At 46.8% G+C, this 18,811-nt stretch overlaps 1 protein-coding gene across 1 annotated transcript in view; it reads left to right on the top strand.

The window, feature by feature from the left end:
* The first annotated feature begins 254 nt into the window (after window positions 1–254).
* TMEM141 (transmembrane protein 141) overlaps window positions 255–18,811 on the top strand; it is a 53,055-nt gene continuing 34,498 nt past the window's right edge. Inside the window, exons 1-3 of the mRNA XM_068249915.1 lie at window positions 255–382; window positions 10,061–10,127; window positions 14,678–14,761. Coding sequence (XP_068106016.1) covers window positions 329–382; window positions 10,061–10,127; window positions 14,678–14,761 — 205 coding nt within the window. The 5' untranslated portion in view covers window positions 255–328. The remainder of the gene's footprint in view (window positions 383–10,060; window positions 10,128–14,677; window positions 14,762–18,811) is intronic.

Below are 18,811 nucleotides of genomic sequence, written 5' to 3'. Positions count from 1 at the left end.
CCCTAACCCTCCCGCCTATGCGTTTGTCCCCGAATTTAGGAAGATTCGACGGGTAGGCTATTTAGTCGGCAGACCGCCCTTTTGATCGAATCTGAAATCAATCAGTTCATCTGAACAGTGTGTGGCTGGAGAATGGCTGCCGGTAATAACATAAGAAAACATTCTTCTCTGGGAATATCGCTGCACATTACAGAGCTAAACTACAAAATACACTATCCTCCAACACCAGGTGGCGCTGCAGCCGGCGTGAGTAACCCGGAAGTGGCGGTGCTAGGCGACTCCAGCAGGGAAAGACACTGGTGTTTGGATCTACAGGAAGGACGGTCGGATGGTGAACCTGGGCATATCCAGAGTGGATGATGAAGTGGCAGCCAGACACCCTGTGAGTGGCAGAGATGACGGCAGGAGAGACTTGGGGAGGGCATTCAGTCTCGCTGCTGGAAAACTACAAATCCCAGCATGCACCGCACAGAGGCAAAAAGGCAATGACATATACAAAGCAGCTCAGGGTGACTCAGAACCACTACCGTAGAAAGTATAGGGGACTAATACTGGGAATACATGGCTCGATTTTGAGCCAGTAGAACTGTAGTGAGAGGTATATGGAGGCTGCCATATTTGTTTCCATTTAAGCAATACCAGTTTCCTGGCTATCCTGCTAATCCTCTGCCTCTAATACTTTTAGCCATAGCCCTGAAACAAGCATGCAGCAGATTGGGTGTTTATGATATTTTTGTCAGATCTGACAAGATTAGCTGCATGCTGGTTTCTGGTGTGATGCTGCAGAAAGATAGCTCAGCAGGGCTGCCAGGTAACTGGTATTGCTTAAATGGAAAGAAATATGGCAGCCTCCATACACCTCTCTCTACAGTTCTCCTTTTAGGGCTCGTTTCCACTATTGCGGTGCGGAATCGCCTGGATTCCACCGCTGATGAAATCGCATGCGGATGCGATTCCCCATACGTTTTTTGGCAGTGTAATGTCTCACCAGCCCGCCAGCACAGGTGAGACACTACTCTGCCAAAAACTCTGCAGAGGCCCCTGGGGAGCAAGAGTTAATATCGCATGCGAATTCGCATACGTGAGGGTATATGCGATTTTAACCATGTCACTGCCTGTGTGAATTTACATTGGTACCTATGCGAATTTGCGGCAAAAACGCATGGGGAAATCGCATGCGATTTCCCTATTAAATACATTGCATGCGATTCGCATGCATTCCACTCGCAGGCGAAATCTGCGGCTCTTTTGTGCGTTTTTTCACCGCTGAAAAAAGCGCACCTCAACAACGCTACAGTGGAAACAGGCCCATCCACTTGCATTACATGTGTGAATCCGCATGCGTTGGACGTGTTGTCTATGGGCTGCATAAAAATCACATTGGCATGCAATTGATTTTATGCAATTTTATGTGTTTAAAAATCGCAAAGCACGTTCCTCTTTTCCACATACATGCAATGCTTTCCTATGGGCATGTTTCCACTAGGGCCAGTTTGGAGCAATTACCTGAATGGTCTTTTTTTCACATTATGCGTGCAAATCCCCATAGCTGTCCTAGAGGGATTGGGATGCGTACTTGTATCAGACCACAGAGACGGATGGCGGCACAAGTGGAAAAGGGCCCTAAGGGAACTTTACTTTAGGGGACCCAGCAGGAAAATTCATAAGGAACAGTTCTCCAATCACAGCACCCTCTTACAGCGCAAAGCTTTGTGATTGGCCGAATAGTGGGGGCGTAGTTTACTACAATCTGTTGGAAACCTAGCAGTTTGCGAGGGGGCCGTCCACCCAATCTTGTTACTGTCATTTCCCTATGAGGATTCTTGTTGGATCCCCTAAAGTAGACAAGTGCCAGGGAAATTATTAAAGTGTACCAGAGCTGAGTTATAATAAAAGTTTTTTACATACTTGGGGCTTCCTCCAGCCCCATCCGCTCGGATCGCTCCCACGCCGCCGTCCTTTTTAATACATTTCCCTGTTTTGTTGTGTTTTTTTTTCATTCCCCCCCCGCAAGCCAATCAGCGCTATTGGCTGACAGCCGATCACTGTCAGGTCTCCCAAGGGGACAGCCGTGTCACATGGCTGTCCCCAGTACAGCTCTGCTGTGGATTGCAGCGCTATACAAGGTAATTAGACGGCAGTTTCGCCGTCTAACAGTCTCCGAGCGGCGATCGCCGCTAGGAGTCTGAAGACGGAGTGATCTCTTGCAAAGCGAGCCCCAAGGACTTTACGCCGATCGGCGTTAGGCGGTCCTGGGGCAATAGGTTAAAGTCCATGTCCAGTCTCCATTACAGTTCACACTCATTATAACATGTGAACCTAGCCTGAGGCGCCTTCACATCTGCGTTGTGCGTTGGCCTGTTTAACCACAGGCCAACACTACGCCAATGTAAGTCTATGGGGCCTTTCAGACTGACGCGATGCAGCGGACGAGACGTATTTGCCACAACCCCGACGTGAGTGCATCCTGTTGGTTGGCTTCTTGTGTGGCGACATATGGCGGACCGGAAGTCATGTAAGCCTATGGCGACACATATGTTCGGAGAATTTGCGGGTAGCGTTGCTGCCAGGGCTGTGGAGTTGGTACAAAAATCATCCAACTCCTTAGTTTATGAAACCTCCAACTCTAACTCCAGGTACCCAAAATGGCTCCGACTCCTCTACTCCATCTCCGACTCCACAGCCCTGGTTGCAGCGCATGTGCGGAAGCGTATTTTGTCGATACACTTCCGCGTAATTTGTTTTTTCGGCTACAGGAAATGAGCGCTAGCACTTCCTGCTTGGCTGTCATCCAGAAGGGGATTACCTGCGCATTGACCCGGGCATTTCCGAAGGTTGTTTTTGGCGATGTGATCATGGCATCGCACCAAAGTGCTAACGCTAGTTATCAGTGTGAAGCCGGCCTGAAAGTCACTTTTTTTCTTTTTAAAGCTTAGTATTGTAAAAGGGTTTATTTCAGTATATTTATCCTCTGCTCTCACCCCCATCTAGTTATATTTCTGCTGTGTTGTTAAAAAGCTTTAAATACCTTTTTGTGAATAGGGATGGGGCGGATTTCACAGAAAAACTAAATTTATCAACTTCCAGAATTCTGTTCTGCTATCACATAAGGAAGAGGAAATGAATGCTACACCCTCCTAGCGCTGCAGATTTTGAATGTGTGATAATTTTAAAGGGGAACTGAAGAGAGAGGTATATGAAGGCTGCCATGTTTATTTCCTTTTAAGCAATACCAGTTGCCTGGCAGCCCTGCTGATCCTCTGCCTCTAATACTATTAGCCATAGCCCCTGAACAAGCATGCAGCAGATCAGGTGTTTCAGACTTTAAAGTCAGATCTGACAAGACTAGCTGCATGCTTGTTTTCTGGTGTTATTCAGACACTACTGCAGAGAAATAGACCAGCAGGGCTGCCAGGCAACTGGTATTGATTAAAAGGAAATAAATATGGCAGCCTCCGTATACCTCTTACTTCAGTTCCCCTTTAAGCCTAACTTGGTGGCTTTGTAGGTCTCGTAGACAGCTACATAGTTGTATGATGCATTCATTCTGTAATATGGGGCCTTATTCACAGCGACCTTGCTAATTGCAGAGCGACACTTGTTACCTAGATTGAATTATTGTTAGCTAAATTGAATTACCACATCTGAGTGATGCTTCTTTGTAGTCAGGGTGTATACACGCATCCAATTTTGATTGGGTAATCACTGACCACTTTTACCACCCCAATGTAGCATACATGTATGACCAGATTGTGTAGGTAAGCTCTAATACTATATGGAAGTGTTAAAAATCGACAAACCTTGGCCAATTAAAATTGTATGTGTATACAAGGCTTCAGGCCTCTTTCATATGAGCAGCTGAAGGTGGTGAATTCACACTTGTGATGTTACAAACTCTACCATCAGGCTGCATTCTAATCGCACCCGAATGGCGCTCGTGGGTGACAAGCACGCAGGTACAGCCTCCCATCTGAAAGATGGCTGGGACCCACTAGGGTGATTTTGTCAGCAATTTTGGGCCGCTGACAATCGCCTGCGATTCCCGAAAAAATGCTTTGCCAATGTATTCAAATGGTGGGGAACCCACTAGTGCGATTGTGATTAGGGTTAATCGCAATCACAGGACATGCAGCATTGGGGATGTGTTTGCGCTCAATGCTGTGTATAGAAGCTCTGCAACAAGCAATTTTTTGCAACGATTTCTGGGCTGAGCATTTTGATTTTTAAATAAAGTTAATTATACTTACCAAGTATCCCAATGTCCTGCCGTAGCCCCGCCCCCTAGCAGAGGAGGTCACAGGCGCTTCTCTGATAGGTCCTAGAGAAGCACGTATGACCTCTTCCATTAGGGGGCTACGGCCAGAAGCCAGACATCGGGACACCTGGTAAGATTCGATTAGAGATAAATTTGTCTCTTGGTCGAATCTGCCCATACTCGTTCTAGTGTATGGCCACCTTTATGCTGGATACACACGGTTCGTTCCCGCACTCGATACCCGTCGATTTGTTTATATCCGACATGTCCGATTCACGTTTCGATGGATCGTTAGGTCGATTTGCCATACTTTACATGGCAATCGACCTAAAAATCATCGAAATGCGCTCGGAAATGTTCGGAAATAATCGAATCGTCGGGAATCGAGCGGCGCAGTCGATGCGGAAACGAACCGTGTGTATTCCCACCATTAGGCTCTCACAACTTTTCTTGTGAAACACCTAAAAAAATCTCTTGCTATTCATCATTTATCAAGCAGCTGATAAGACTGATAAGAAGTCAATCCAAAGGTTGAATTGACTTCTTATCAGTCTTATCAGCTGCCTGAACAATAGCAAGAGATTTTCATTAGGTGTTTCACAAGAAAAGTTGTGAGAGCCTAAAGCAGCCCATACACTCAGGGCTTGTTTCCACTGTTGCGACGCGATTTCGGCCGCATTCCGACGCTTGTAAAAACGCATGCGGATGCGTTTCCACATGCGTTTTTACCCGCGATTTCGCATGCGATTTCGCATGGCAGGGTGCCATGCGAAATTAACCATGACACTGCCAGAGCTAAATAAAATTGAAAAAGGTGCGAAATCGCACGCGAAATCGCGGGTAAAAACGCATGTAACAAACGCATGCGTTTTTACTATTAAATACATTAGCGGCGATTCGCACGGATTCCCGACGCAGGCGAAATCGTTGGCTCTTTTGTGCGTTTTTTTCACGCTGAAAAAAACGCACCTCAACAACGCTACAGTGGAAACAGGCCCATCCACTTGTATTACATGTGCGGATCTGCATGCGTTGGACGCATGCAGATTCGCGATAGTGGAAACGAGCCCTCAGCCGATTTCCTGGCCGACCGATCGATCCCGATCGATCGATCGATTGCAAATCGGTTGGCCAATCGACCGATCGATGGCCGATTTCGATGGATTTCGATGGATTTCCATCGAACTTGCAGGGTGGAAAATTTAGGTCGATCTGATGAGATTGCTTATCAGTTTGCATTGGCCTTAATGGAAATCTGATAACAAAAAAATGCCATCAAATCGAATTTCAATAGATTTCAAACTGAAATCTATTGGAATTCTATCCTGGTAAAAAATGTTCTAAAAACGCATCAGATAGATCATCAGATGCATTTCTTATCTATCTGCTGCCAATCTGACGAGTGTATGGGCACCTTAATGCTGGGAATACATGGTACGTTTCTGTACCGTGTAATCAAGCCGCTGATGGCTCGATTGATAATTTTCGACGTGTCCGATGACCCGTTGGATCGATTCCCCGCTCGATACCACGGGCAGGACAATGGTACAGAAACGAGCCGAAGATAAAAAGTGACCGCGAGGACGAGCGGGAATCGATCCGGGCGCCCGTAGGGACGCGCCGATATCTATCGTGCGGCTCGATTACACGGTACAAAACATACCGTGTATTCCCAGCATAAAAGACCGCTGTTGAGTGTGTGAATGGGGCTTAACACATACTTCCTGTAGGTTTCACTATACACGTTCTAAGTGAGCCAGCAATGCCAACAACTTTGCCAAGTCTTCTCCAGCCTAGGTAAGTCTGCCATTTCTTACGAAGTGCAGTGCAGATTAGACAAGACAAATAATATTTACATTGCGCTTTTCTCCTGGCAGACTCCAATCACCAGAGCTACAGCCACTGGGGCACTCTGCATAGGCAGTATCCGTGTTAGGGAGTCTTGCCTGAGGACTCCTTGTTGAATAGGTGCTTGCTTACTGAACAGAAAGAACTGAGATTTGAGCCCTGGTCTCCTATGTCAGAGGCAGAGCTCTTAACCAGTACACTATCCAGCCCGCTGTCTATATACCAGACTAGCATGGATGCTCTTTTTGTGTACAAAGTATAACTTAGCTCAGTCCTTATCTCTGGCAACCCTTATAACCCCTATATTCATGGCTGGCAGCAGAAGTGGAGGATAGAATGCAAGAGAGCTGGCAAGCTTGCTGGGTAGTCAGTTGTTTCAAGTCCTACCCCATAGAGCCACATGAATCCATTCCATGCACTGGTGAGGATCAGCCAATCTGAAACAGTCTGTATGCATGTTGGGTTATTGTGGCTCTGTAATATTAACAAGCTGACACATCATTGCATTCCAGCGGTTCTGGAGGTGTGGCTAGCTATCGGGGGCAATAAGGGGATGATTTGCGTTCTATCAGCATAACCAGTTGTGATGTTGTGTTGCATGCACAGAGCACTCCCACCCACGGGGACGCGATCAAGATCGTTGGGTAGCATCTGTGCACTACTTACCGACCTGGTTGACTGCGGAAGTAGCTTTGAGGAGCCTGTAAGAGATAACAGAGGGGGGCCAAGGAGAACTGGGGGGGGGGGGGGGGGAGGAAGCAGAGGGCATGAGGACTGCATCCTACACATGTCTGCTCCCTCGTTTTTACAAGTTACGACCGCTCAGGTACCCTTTAAAGTAAAACATTTCTTTGTTATAGCTTACAGAACTCCTGCAATAAATCTTCAGTGTGTCTACTTCCTGGTTTCAAGAACAGGAAGTGAGGAAAATCCATCCAAAGGAGACGCAGAAAGTTATAAAACTCACAAAAGTTTCAAACCGCTCTCCAAACTATCCTACCTAATAAAACCCCTGTGTCCCTGCGTCCTCCTCCTGTGTCCGTGCTTTTGCTGAACTGCGCATGTGCGGCACGCGGGCGGCCATTGGGACAGGAGGAGGAAGGGGGCAGGCGTGTGCGCGGGTGGCCAGTGTGCGCACATGCGAGCTGACATGGGGCTGCAGTGGTGACGGGGGCGGGAGGGGAGGGGGGTTGTGAGGGAGGCCTAGCACCCTTTATGTTAACGGGCCTTAGGTCTAGTTCCAAAATAAAATGCTGGCGATGGGCTATAAAGTGGACCTACCCTCCGGCACATCTGAGCAGCATTACTGTTACTCTTAACCGCCTCCCTCTATTTCTTTAGTGGGTCTCCTTTTCTCTCCATTCGTCCTGGTGTGTGCACATTCGCATGCACAATAGGACTGCCAGGCTGTGAGCACTTCTGAGCGGGTTGGAAACAGCTTCCTGTGGGTGGGGCGAACAGGAAAGCGGTCACATGGGGTCAGGGAGCAGTGCCACTGCAGCACTTTAACTTTGCACTCTTGGCCCCTTCAGTAGCATCAGTACTCCAAACAAGGCGGATCCAAAGGGAGGAGCTGTGGAGGTAAACCCCTTTTAATAGGTTATTATAAGGTGGTTTTATTTCACTCTAAATTTGCTGTATTTTACCCATAAATATAGGAGTATAGGTGCACTTTAATTGAAAATGCAGTAAGCTATTCTATCTACATTATATCCAGTTAGTATAAATACTATACTTAAAAGTTGACCAGTGACACCATTCCCACCCTAAGCTGATGAGATAGTGTCTAAATTTCGGCCCTGTGTGTCATACTTCTCTGGAATGCAGAAGCGTGGGCCTGCTGCAAGTCATCTCAGTTAATCACTAGGCGTGTGAGGGAGGGTATAGCGGCAGTTTCAAACCATACAGTGGTTTGCAAAAGTATTCGGCCCCCTTGAAGTTTTCCACATTTTGTCACATTACTGCCACAAACATGAATCAATCTTATTGGAATTCCATGTGAAAGACCAATACAAAGTGGTGTACATGTGAGAAGTGGAACAAAAATCATACATGATTCCAAACATTTAAAAAAATAAATACATAACTGCAAAGTGGGGGTGTGCATAATTATTCGGCCCCCTGAGTCGATACTTTGTAGAACCACCTTTTGCTGCAATTACAGCTGCCAGTCTTTTAGGGTATGTCTCTACCAGCTTTCCACATCTAGAGACTGAAATCCTTGCCCCTTCTTTGCAAAACAGCTCCAGCTCAGTCAGATTAGATGGACAGCGTTTGTGAACAGCAGTTTTCAGATCTTGCCACAGATTCTCGATTGGATTTAGATCTGGACTTTGACTGGCCCATTCTAACACATGGATATGTTTTGTTTTAAACCATTTCATCTTTGCCCTGGCTTTATGTTTAGGCCCCTTTTACACTGACACCAAAGGCAATTTCAAATGTGGGTTTTGCAAATACTGTCCCAGGATGATCACGCAAAAATATATAGAGGTAGGAGGGGTTGGGTTCCGAATGAGGGGTCTATATACTTGTCAGACTGATTACGTAGTGTATGTTATGTTCTGCCCTTGTAAAAGATTGGACAAACAACAAGATCAATTAAGAAACGTATTGGGGAGCATGTCAGCACAATCAAAGCTGGGAAGAGGTGCACCAGATTGGTAACACACATGAAAGATGAAAATGGAGGATGGTGTCATGGGTTGAAATTTGCGTTATTGGATAGAGTAGAGGCCCCTAGGAGGGGAGGTGATAGGGACAAAATCCTCCTAAGGAGAGAAACATGCATTATACTACGTACTGAAGCGATGGGGCCAGCTGGCCTCAATGACAAAATTGAATTGGCATGTATGTTAGATCCATGAGTATTTTTAATATGCTGATACCGTGTGATCTGTGCCGAAACGACATTGACAAGGATGGTTGTTTTTTATTTTGTTTGTCTCCTATGTAGAATATTATTGATATGTTTCCAGTTGTTATAATTGGTGTTGGTGCGATGAAGGTTGAATTCATGACAGGTGCTCTCTATTATTATATTTGTTTCTCCCCTATCCCTTTTGAACATATCTTCCCCTGATCTATAGTAATGCAGATAGTTGGTAGGGCCACAGAATTGATAGCATTCTGCCATGCCGGATATGGTGTACCGTAGTAGTTTAGCTTTTTTTGGCTGCAGCTGGGTCTGACTAGCCCAGGTTTTATCTCTTTTAATTAGTGGTATGTCACTTATGCACTTCACTTTACGACACTGTTAAGGGATATCACCAGCAGGAGATGCCTCGTTCCGCATCATGAATAAGCGATGAGAGTTTTACATTTTTGCTTTTTTACATGCCCGGGTTTGACATACTGCTAAAATGTATGCAGTAGTCTGTTGACAGCGCGGACTGAGTGGAGGGATTGGCTGCCTGGAATGACTGACAGCCAGGTGAGGTGTGGCGAAAGCGCACAGCCCTCCTATTTTTCTCCGCCCGAGTTGCCTTATGGGTATTGTAGTTTGGATGCGGTGGTGACGCATTTCCGCTGGCTGGACTGCCCCATTGATCTCCTTTCACCAATGGCGTGCGCGGCAACCGGAGGAGGCTGGGTTAATCCCCGCATTTTACTGGAAGTCCGCAGCTCGCCTCTGTTATTGGAGCGCAGCGTGACCAAGCGTCTAGTGAGACGCGAAACGGCCGTCGCAAGCCCCATCTGGTGCCCGGCACCCCACCTCCATCACACCATCACCTGATGATCCGAAATATGGATGTGTCATTGACAAGTCACCTGTTTTGAAAGCACTGCAATAAAAGAATCTGGACGGAAGGTGCCCAGAATTCCACTTCTTTCTCTTATTTGATGGCACTTTTAAATTGTAACCTACTGCAGACAAGTTGCTATATTTAGAGGTAATTGAATGGCATCCACACAGCTTTTAATGTCTTTTTTGTTGTTTGTTTTCTTTTGTTTCAGGGCTTGGCTCAGTACGCCTCTTGTCAGTCAAAAGCCTTTATTAAAGGAGTGGCCACTTTTGTCACAGGTAATGCCATGATTGTATATAGTATGGGCCGCACGGTGGTGTAGTGGTTAGTGGTTAATGACTGCAGTACACTCCAGATGACGTCAGCGTGACCGCGAGTGGCTCTCGCGTAGCCTGGTGAGGTCGGCATCTTGCACCCGGAGGGGCCACCTGCTGGAAGTGGAGCTGCGGCGAGGGCACAGGAGAGCTGCCAGGGGCTGGAGGAAGCCCCGGGGAAGTAGATTTTTGTTTTTTAACCACGACAGGACCACAGGCTTACACCCCCCCCCTAGTGACCAGGCCATTTGTTTACAATTTAGCACACTGCAGCTTTAAGGCCATACAACTCAGCACACACATTAATCCTCCCTCCTCTTGTTGTCACCAACAGAGCTTTCTGTTGGTGCCACCTGATCGTTGCTGCAGCTATTTTTTTTATAAAATTAATTTTATTGTAAATATATTATGAAAATCGTTTGTTTTTCTTAAAGTTGTCCCTCCAACCCTCCCTCGCTCCCCCCGACAGCCAATTACGGGAGATCGCCTGTCATAGGCATCAGCTTATGAGAGGGATCTCTTTCCCTGCCACTCGAGGGGACAGCCCAGTGACAGAGCTGTCCCCCGTACATCGCTGCAGTAGGTCACAGCGCTGTACATGTAAATAAACAGGTTTTTTTTTCTTTGTAGCAGCCTGCTGCCTGCAATCACTGGCTAGCAGACTGATCGCGGCAGCATACTGTGTCCTCCTGCATGGAATGGGGGCTGAGCGAGCGCTCAATCCCTGCTAATCTCGCATATCGCTAGATGACGCTATTCTGCGTTAGGCGGTCCTGGGGGAGCCACTCTGCGGCTGCAAACCTGCGTTAGGCGGTCACAGAGTGGTTAAAGTACCTCGGACATTCCCTTTAAGTGACTTTGAATCGTGACTTTGAATCAGGGATGATCAATGGTACAGGAAGAACTGGTGCCAGCATCTCTGAAACGACAACTCTTTTAGGATTTTCTCACCCAATAGTATCTCTGGTATCCACGGGAGTGTGAGTTGCCGGACTGTGCCTGTGCCAGCCGACCCTGACTGATGTGCTTTCGGGGCCGAGTTCCAGAAGACCCAGGCGGCAGAGGAGGATGGCGAGAAAGCAATCAGCCTGGTGGGGGCTGGAGGAAGCCCCAGGTATGTATACATTTTTTCTTCCTCCCATCTCGGGTACATTGTAACTCTGCAAAGTCTACCATTGGTATAAAAACCATTCGACTCCCCAGTTTATGAAACCACTGACTCCAGGTACCCAAAATTGCTCTGACTCCTCGACTGTGACTCCTCAGCCCTGGTTAATAAAAGCTTGATATTTGGCGCTAGTGTAGAAATTCAGGTTGTAACACTTCATATGCACATGTTCAGTATATGTGTAATTATTTTGTGCATAAATAATTTGCAAGAAGAGAACATTTTAAAAGACCAATTTATCATTTCAGAATTTCTATACAGGAAACTGTGTTGAGCGTGAATTCAGCACTACTGACAATTCGTGAAAGTGGCAGGGAAGTGATGAACTGTATTTTAAATAAAGACGCGCGTTTCAGAAAGCAACGCAAGACTTGTATTTACTTGAATTGTGTTCCTACCTAAAAAAAAAAGTACTTGAATGAAAGCCAGTTATATTAAGTTTTGAAGTTGCAACAGCTTATTTGCTCTTTGTTACGGCTTGACCTGAAAGCACTCCAGTGTCTCAATAAAGTTAATCATAATTGGCCAGTTCGGTGGGGCGCAGACCAGGCCCTTGGTAAACACATTTTTGTGGAGAGTTTGCACTTTTTAATAAGGTTGTAAAAAACAAATATGTCACCATCTGATAACGCAGACATTTTCTGTTGAATCACTTTGGATAACTACCTTTGGATGCCCACTCCCCAGGGACGTAACTACAAATCACTGGGCCCCCCTGCGGAACTTTGGATGGGGCCAGCCCCCCCCCCCCCCCCCCCCCCCGCTTTCTGCACAGGTAAACTGAGGACCAATGTTATTCAACTGGCTAGTGCGCACTTCAATGTGTTTCCCCATGCAGATAAAAGCACTGCATGCATTTTCTCTATCAGTTACATTAGCTTCTGTGATAACACCTGCATGTTTTCGCACATACAGACACACATGGGGTGCAGAAATCACATACAGAAAACTGACAGACGAGTGTGCTCCCAGCCTCGGCTTATTACACTCACTCTGTCCATCTCTGATGGAGCAGAACTGGCTCTGCAGACTCCTCCAGCATCACTACAGTACACAGCACTTGGGGAGGAGTAGAGCGGTTGGGGACTGGGCACTGTACACAAGACCCTGCTGCACACTGAATCGGGACTGTCTACAAAACTTTGTATGATTCTTTATCAGTGGCTGAGCAGATGCAGTCATCAGAACAATTTTGCAGAAAGCAGGAAGTTTTCTCTATCAGTGCCCTTAGTTGTCAGTCTCTCAGTACAGGGAAAAGAAACTTCTCCCACCACAAGGCTTCCTTCGGCTTTTGGGCCCCCCTGCGGCTGTCTATTGTTACGCCCCTGCCTCTCCCCAACCTGCCTCACCCCAAGTTACCAGTACAGTAGAATCCCTTTATAGTAAACGCCACGGGACTAGGAAACGTAGTTTCCTCTATAAGAAGTTTACTATATCAGAATTGGTCATACACTGTATAGTTATACAGACGCATTTGCTGGGACCTGAGCACTGGGTTTACTATATCCAGGGGTTCGCTATAGCAGAGTTTACTATAATGAGATTCTACTGTATTTGGTGCCCCTAAATATCAGTATCATGTAGTCTTTGCACTCCTTTCCCAGATATTAGTATTAGGTAGTTTGCATACACGCACGCATGCGCACACACATACACACACACCTTCATATAGTATCAGTATTAGGTTGTCTTTGTGCCCCCTACATAGCACTATGTTGTCTTTGTGTCCCTAGATATTATTATTAGGTGCACTACCCCCCAGATATGAGTAACAGGTGGCCTTTGCCCCCCCCCCCCCATATAAGTAACAAGTGGCCTTTGTCCCCCTCCCCCAAATATGAGCAATGAGTGGCCTTTGTCTTCCCCCCCCCCCCCCCCCCCTACAAAAATTAGTATTAGGAATAAGCACAGTACACCACCTTCTTCCAGTAGCAAGTTGTTCTGTGCTTCTCTCTTTCACTGCAGCTGGGCGCTGTGCAGCTGCACATCTCTGGGTGTCATGTGACATGTATCTGTAGCTGTTCGGCATTATGAGAGGAGCGTGGATCCAAACTGCAGCTTGAGGAAGGCGATGTACTGCGTTCTCTGTGCTGCTCTGCAATTGCACAAAGGCTACATACAGGGCAGCACAGGGGCAGTGGAATGGTGGAGAGTGGAGCAGGCCTCCATTACACCATCCCGCCTATCCCCCCCCGACCCTCCTGGCTGCATGCTTATTGTATACCCATTTCCAAAATATTATACTAATAATGAGAGCTTTGGAGAAGGGTGGGTGAAAGCACCCAAAAGTGTATAAAATCATTTAAAAACAGTTTAAAAAGGAGACATATGGCCAGCTTACCTCTCCTGTAATATGCAAATTGCCACTCCGACGAATGATCAATATATTTATTGCACAATAGGGGCAGACAATGAGTTTCAGAGGCATTCCATGCTTCCTCAGGTCAGTGGTAACCCCCAAAAAAGGCCGATGACTAAGAATCATCAAACTTGAGTAGCTCAGACTGGGGCACTTTAGTCAGATGATTCTCAGCCAAGGGCACATTTTTTGGGAGGGTGTGGAGGGGTGTTATCACTGACCTGAGGAAGCAGAAGAACGCCTGCAAAACGCATTGTCTGACCTTATTGTGCAATAAATATTTTGTTCTTCCCATTAAGTTGTACTGGTGTTTTAAATACTACAGGAAAAGTAAACCAAACTTACCCTATATACTTGGCTATATGTCTAGAAATTTAGGTCTGACTCACTAAATAAAAGTATAGGGGTTGACTTATATACGAGTCACAGGAAACGCTGAGCAAACTGAGTAATGTGTGTACTATTTGTGACAATACCATTTGCTGGAATTTACCCTGTGGTAAGTGACACACTCTCTTGATCATGGGAATGTCAAGAAAACACAGATCTGAAAGTCCTGGCCACAACAATTAACAAGGAGAGGGGCAGGGGGAAACACTGGGCTGCAAGAAAGAATGATTGCTGCGCTTGGGGGCCTGGAGAAGTAATTGGCTGCGCCTAAGGGTTGTACTGTATGCATTGCAGTCATTAACCCCTCCTGGTCCCCATGTGCAGCTGTTTATACTTCCTGGTACCCAAGTGCAGCCATTAACTTTGCTGGGTAGACTTCTACTTGAGTCAATAAAAAAATTCCAGATTAAGAGGGTCAAATATTGGAGTTGATTTATTTTAGGATATATGGTACCTTTTTCTTTTTAAACTGTTTTTGGATGGTTTAATACTTTTTTAGACTCCTCCTCCCACCTGTTATTAATAGTGAGAGGGTTTGTAGGGAGCACATCTCAATGCTGACATCGTTCTGAAGTCATGTTCTCCACTGTGTTGCAGGCACCGGCATTCTACTGCTGATACAGGACGTTTTAAAGAGGAGACTTCCATATCCAAAGAAGTGGAATATCCTGCTATCCGTGGGTAAGGCTTAAAGAGGAACTCCTCATTGCTGCAAGTCCCAAAGGGCCCGTTTCCGCCGCGATTCCGCAGAGTTTCCCCGCACATGAATCGCACGGGGAAACTCTGCCATAGGGGATAACGGCGCCGCGGCCAAATCGCTTGCGGGAGCGATTCGGCCGGAACCCCCCGCAGAATTCGCGCCGGAGGCTGCGAATCCCATAGCCGTACATGGCCTGCGATCCCACCCACCCGCTCAGTGGAAACGAGCCCAAAGTGAAAGCGTCCTGATAGGGCAGATGACAAGAGCCTGGTGACCATCATAATCACCAGGGAAATAAAAATACAGTACTTTCAGGCTGTTTTCATTATAAACCTAGTGACCCTGGTGTAGAAGAGAACGTAGGCAGCAGTATTTTTTCATTGCTTTATCTTCTCTTCCATAACTTTTGTGCATAGCTTGAAAAAGGTATAGAAGCTTTGTCTGATTTTTTTTTTTTATTGACATTGATGCCCCCTCGTTGGGACCTCTAATATGTCCTCCCTGTGATATTTGAGATCAGCACTGACATTCCAAACAAAACAAGAGCTGAGGATAAACCACAGAATGGGGCAGCTGTTGTACACCTGTCTTTTTCCCCTTGTCATAACCCAAGGACACCAACACCTGCCTTTCCATACTTTACTTTCAAATAGTTTATTAAAGAGGACCTGAACTTAGAACTTACTCTCTGCTCTAAAAGATAAGAAACAACATAATAAGAAAAACATTTCTTTGTTACAGCTGATACAAACCCTGCAATAAATCTGCAGTGTGTCTACTTCCTGCTTTCATGGAAGCAGACATAGGGTTAACATCCTGTGTTTACACATTGTGCTGCTCTGCCAAGGCAGATGAGATTACTGAGCTGACACGACTGAGAGATCAAATTACACTTGTAATTAGTCACATATAAGGGAGAATTATGCAGACTAAACTCTCTAAATACATACAGGGTGCATTTCTCTGTGTTTTCCTTCTCTCCTGTGAAAGTGTTCAGGTCCACTTTAAGCAGAGCAAAAATACAACAGTGTTACATAGTACAAAACCAATGGGGGTCATCTGGTAACACACAGACTTCTTCCCCACCAGTGGCGTAGCTAAGAAGCTGTGGGCCCCAGTGCAAGTTTTACATTGGGGCCCCCAAGCACTCTATACATAACAATTGATACGGCGCACCAAAACCTGCCAAGGACAACCACAGTGTCAGAGGTGCAAGAAAGGGATGGGGAGCGGTGTGTTAATGATTACTACTATTCAAAGCATCTATAGAAGTGATTATTATCAGGACAGGACCAATAAAGAGCTAATACTGTGGTTGAGGTTGAGGCCCCCTCCAGCCCAAGGGCCCCGATGCGGTCGCTACCTCTGCACCCCCTATTGCTACGCCACTGTTCCCCCACATAGTTCATCATGTTTATCTGTCACTATCGACGATGACTAAGAACATCATGAGAAAGGAGGTTGACTCGGTAAGTGTCCGCCTGTGGCTTATCAGTCCATCGCGTGCTCGGAAAGCTCTGCCACATGTAGGGCACAAGTGTTTTTTTTCCGCGGGATGGTTGGCAGAGCATTGACTCTGGATTTGCGCAGCTCACGCTTCTTCCGCGTCTCTGCAATCCTGCTCTGCTCAGAGGAGGTAGCACCTTTGCTGATACAGCTTCACCAGGCAGAGAGATCTTGTGCTAAGCTCTCCAGGGAATCCGGGTCAATTTCTAAGGCTCTTCATATGGAGACTTTGAACATCCCACATCAAGAAGAAAAGAAACCAGGATGTCGCATTAAAGGATATCTTAGCGCTAAATATATTTAAAAAAAGGAATCCTACTCTTTGTGTGGGGAGTTGTGTGGATGATGGAGAGAGTGATGCCGTGCCCCGGCGTCACCCTCCATAACCTCCTTGTCAGCACGGGTGGCGCCCTCCGACACGGACATACTAAGCTGCGCATGTGCAGTATGTCTGCTTGGGCACCTTGCAAGTCCACTTACCTCACCTCGCAAGGTGCCTAAGTGAACATGTCCGGGTCAGAGGGCACTGACCGCGCTGACCAGGAAGTAAAGAACGGGCCAATTACTGGTGAACGAAGGATGAGGCCAGGGCACGGGAGGTGCGGTAAGCATCTGCACAACTCCCCATGCACACAGTAGGTGTCCTTTTTAAAATATATTTATCGCAAAGGCAGGGGCATAACTAGAAGTACCCAGGCACCCCTGCAACCATGGGGCCCGCTCATGGGCGTTTTGGGGGGCAGGAGGGGTCGCAACATGAGGGGAGAGCTTTGCACATCAGCGGGGAGGGGGGACAGTCTCCCCTCTCTCACCTCGGGCTCTCCCATCTGCGCTCCGCTCCCCTCCTGCATCTATCTAAGTGTCAGCAGCTGGACCACTGGAGGTCTCCGATCTGCAAGGGCTTCACATTACTTCCTGTTTTAACAGGAAATAATGTGAAGCCCTTGCAGATCGGCAACCTCCGTGGTGAATGGAGGTAATTGTAGCTGCTGCCGCCGCCGCTGACACTTAGATAGATGCAGGAGGGGAGCGGAGCGCAGAGGGGAGAGCCCGAGGTGAGAGAGGGGGGGACTGTCCCCCCTCCCCGCTGATGTGCAAAGCTCTCCCCTCATGCTGCGACCCCTTCTGCGCCCCAAAACGCCCATAAACGGGCTCTGGCCCCCCCCTCCCCCCCCCCGCAGGGGCAGGGGCTGCTTCCCCTATTGTTACGCCACTGCGTAAAGGTATCCTTTATATTGCAAAAACGTGTAAGTAATTTTTATTGAACAATATGCAAGACACAAAACATTAAAAACCAGGGAGAGGGGATGGGAGGGCAATGGGCTGATATAAAATATGCAGGGCAGGTGGTGCTGGAATAGTGGGGCTCAGCAAAGTAAGGCAATAGTGAGATATCAATCGGGGCACATTCAATACACCTATTATATCAATAACGTGAACCAGCAGCTGTGAACCTATTTATGAAGTGACCTGTGCAAAATGCAAATCATATGCATGTCAATATTACAACACCAGGTGCAAGTCTAACATCAAACATCCCAAATGAATCAATAGAAAATAACCTAAACAGGGTTCCCTGTGCAGGAATAACCAGTGTGTGCATAACAGGCAAAACATGGCAGAAATCCACAGTTATTAGCAGCTGAGTGAGTGAGAGACCCCCTTGCACCAGAGCGCATCAGCCTTCTCTCAGGTCTCTGTAAAGAAGAAGGGCGGGCGGGGGGGAGAGCGCACTCAATAGACAATTTGAGAAAAAACTGGTTAGGCAACCGTGGAATAATCTCACCTGAGATTCTTGCCGATTAGCCCATACGGGTTGGTCGGCTGAAGAGATTTTGTCCCACGCAGGACCGGGGAGCAGGTTTTTTCAGCGATCTTCCTCCACAAGATATTAAAGACAAGGTATATTGTGATTCAGGTGTAGGGTGCATGGCTAACTTTCAGTTATAAAAGAACTATAAAACAGTCATGAACAGTAAGGGCTCTTTTCCACGAGTCACGATTCGCTTAAAAAAATCATATCGCTGGCGTTTCGCCAATCGATAGTGCACCGTGATTTACATGTAAAACACATTGCACTTTTCCATTAGCACATTTTGATTTTCCGCAAATTGCAATAGTCGGGCTGCATGATAATTGGAGCAATCGAGTTTCACTCCCGACATCTCACGTGGCAATCACAAGCAAGTGGAAAAAGAAGCTTTTGCAAGCGCAGTTGCGATTTTGCTTGCAAGTGGAAAAGGGCCCAAACGGTTGCCATAAAACAAAGTAACACCATTATGGTGAGATAGATCAGAAGAAGAAGCATCATTTAATTTCGCCAAGCACGACAGAGTCATTGGGCTTGGCACATACAGGGCTTGAGCATAGGCAAGGACACACAAAACAACAGCGACCGCATTACTTCACATAGCACATGAATAATACACATTTTTAAAAAACTATGTACACCAAGCAGCAAAGCATACATGATTTGTCAGTCGCCAGACAGCAGAGACAGCATTTCACATACAGAGATAGCGGGT

Source organism: Hyperolius riggenbachi, chromosome 8 (assembly GCF_040937935.1).
Source record: "Hyperolius riggenbachi isolate aHypRig1 chromosome 8, aHypRig1.pri, whole genome shotgun sequence".
Lineage (NCBI taxonomy): Eukaryota > Metazoa > Chordata > Amphibia > Anura > Hyperoliidae > Hyperolius > Hyperolius riggenbachi.
This window is presented reverse-complemented; position numbering and strand designations above follow the sequence as displayed.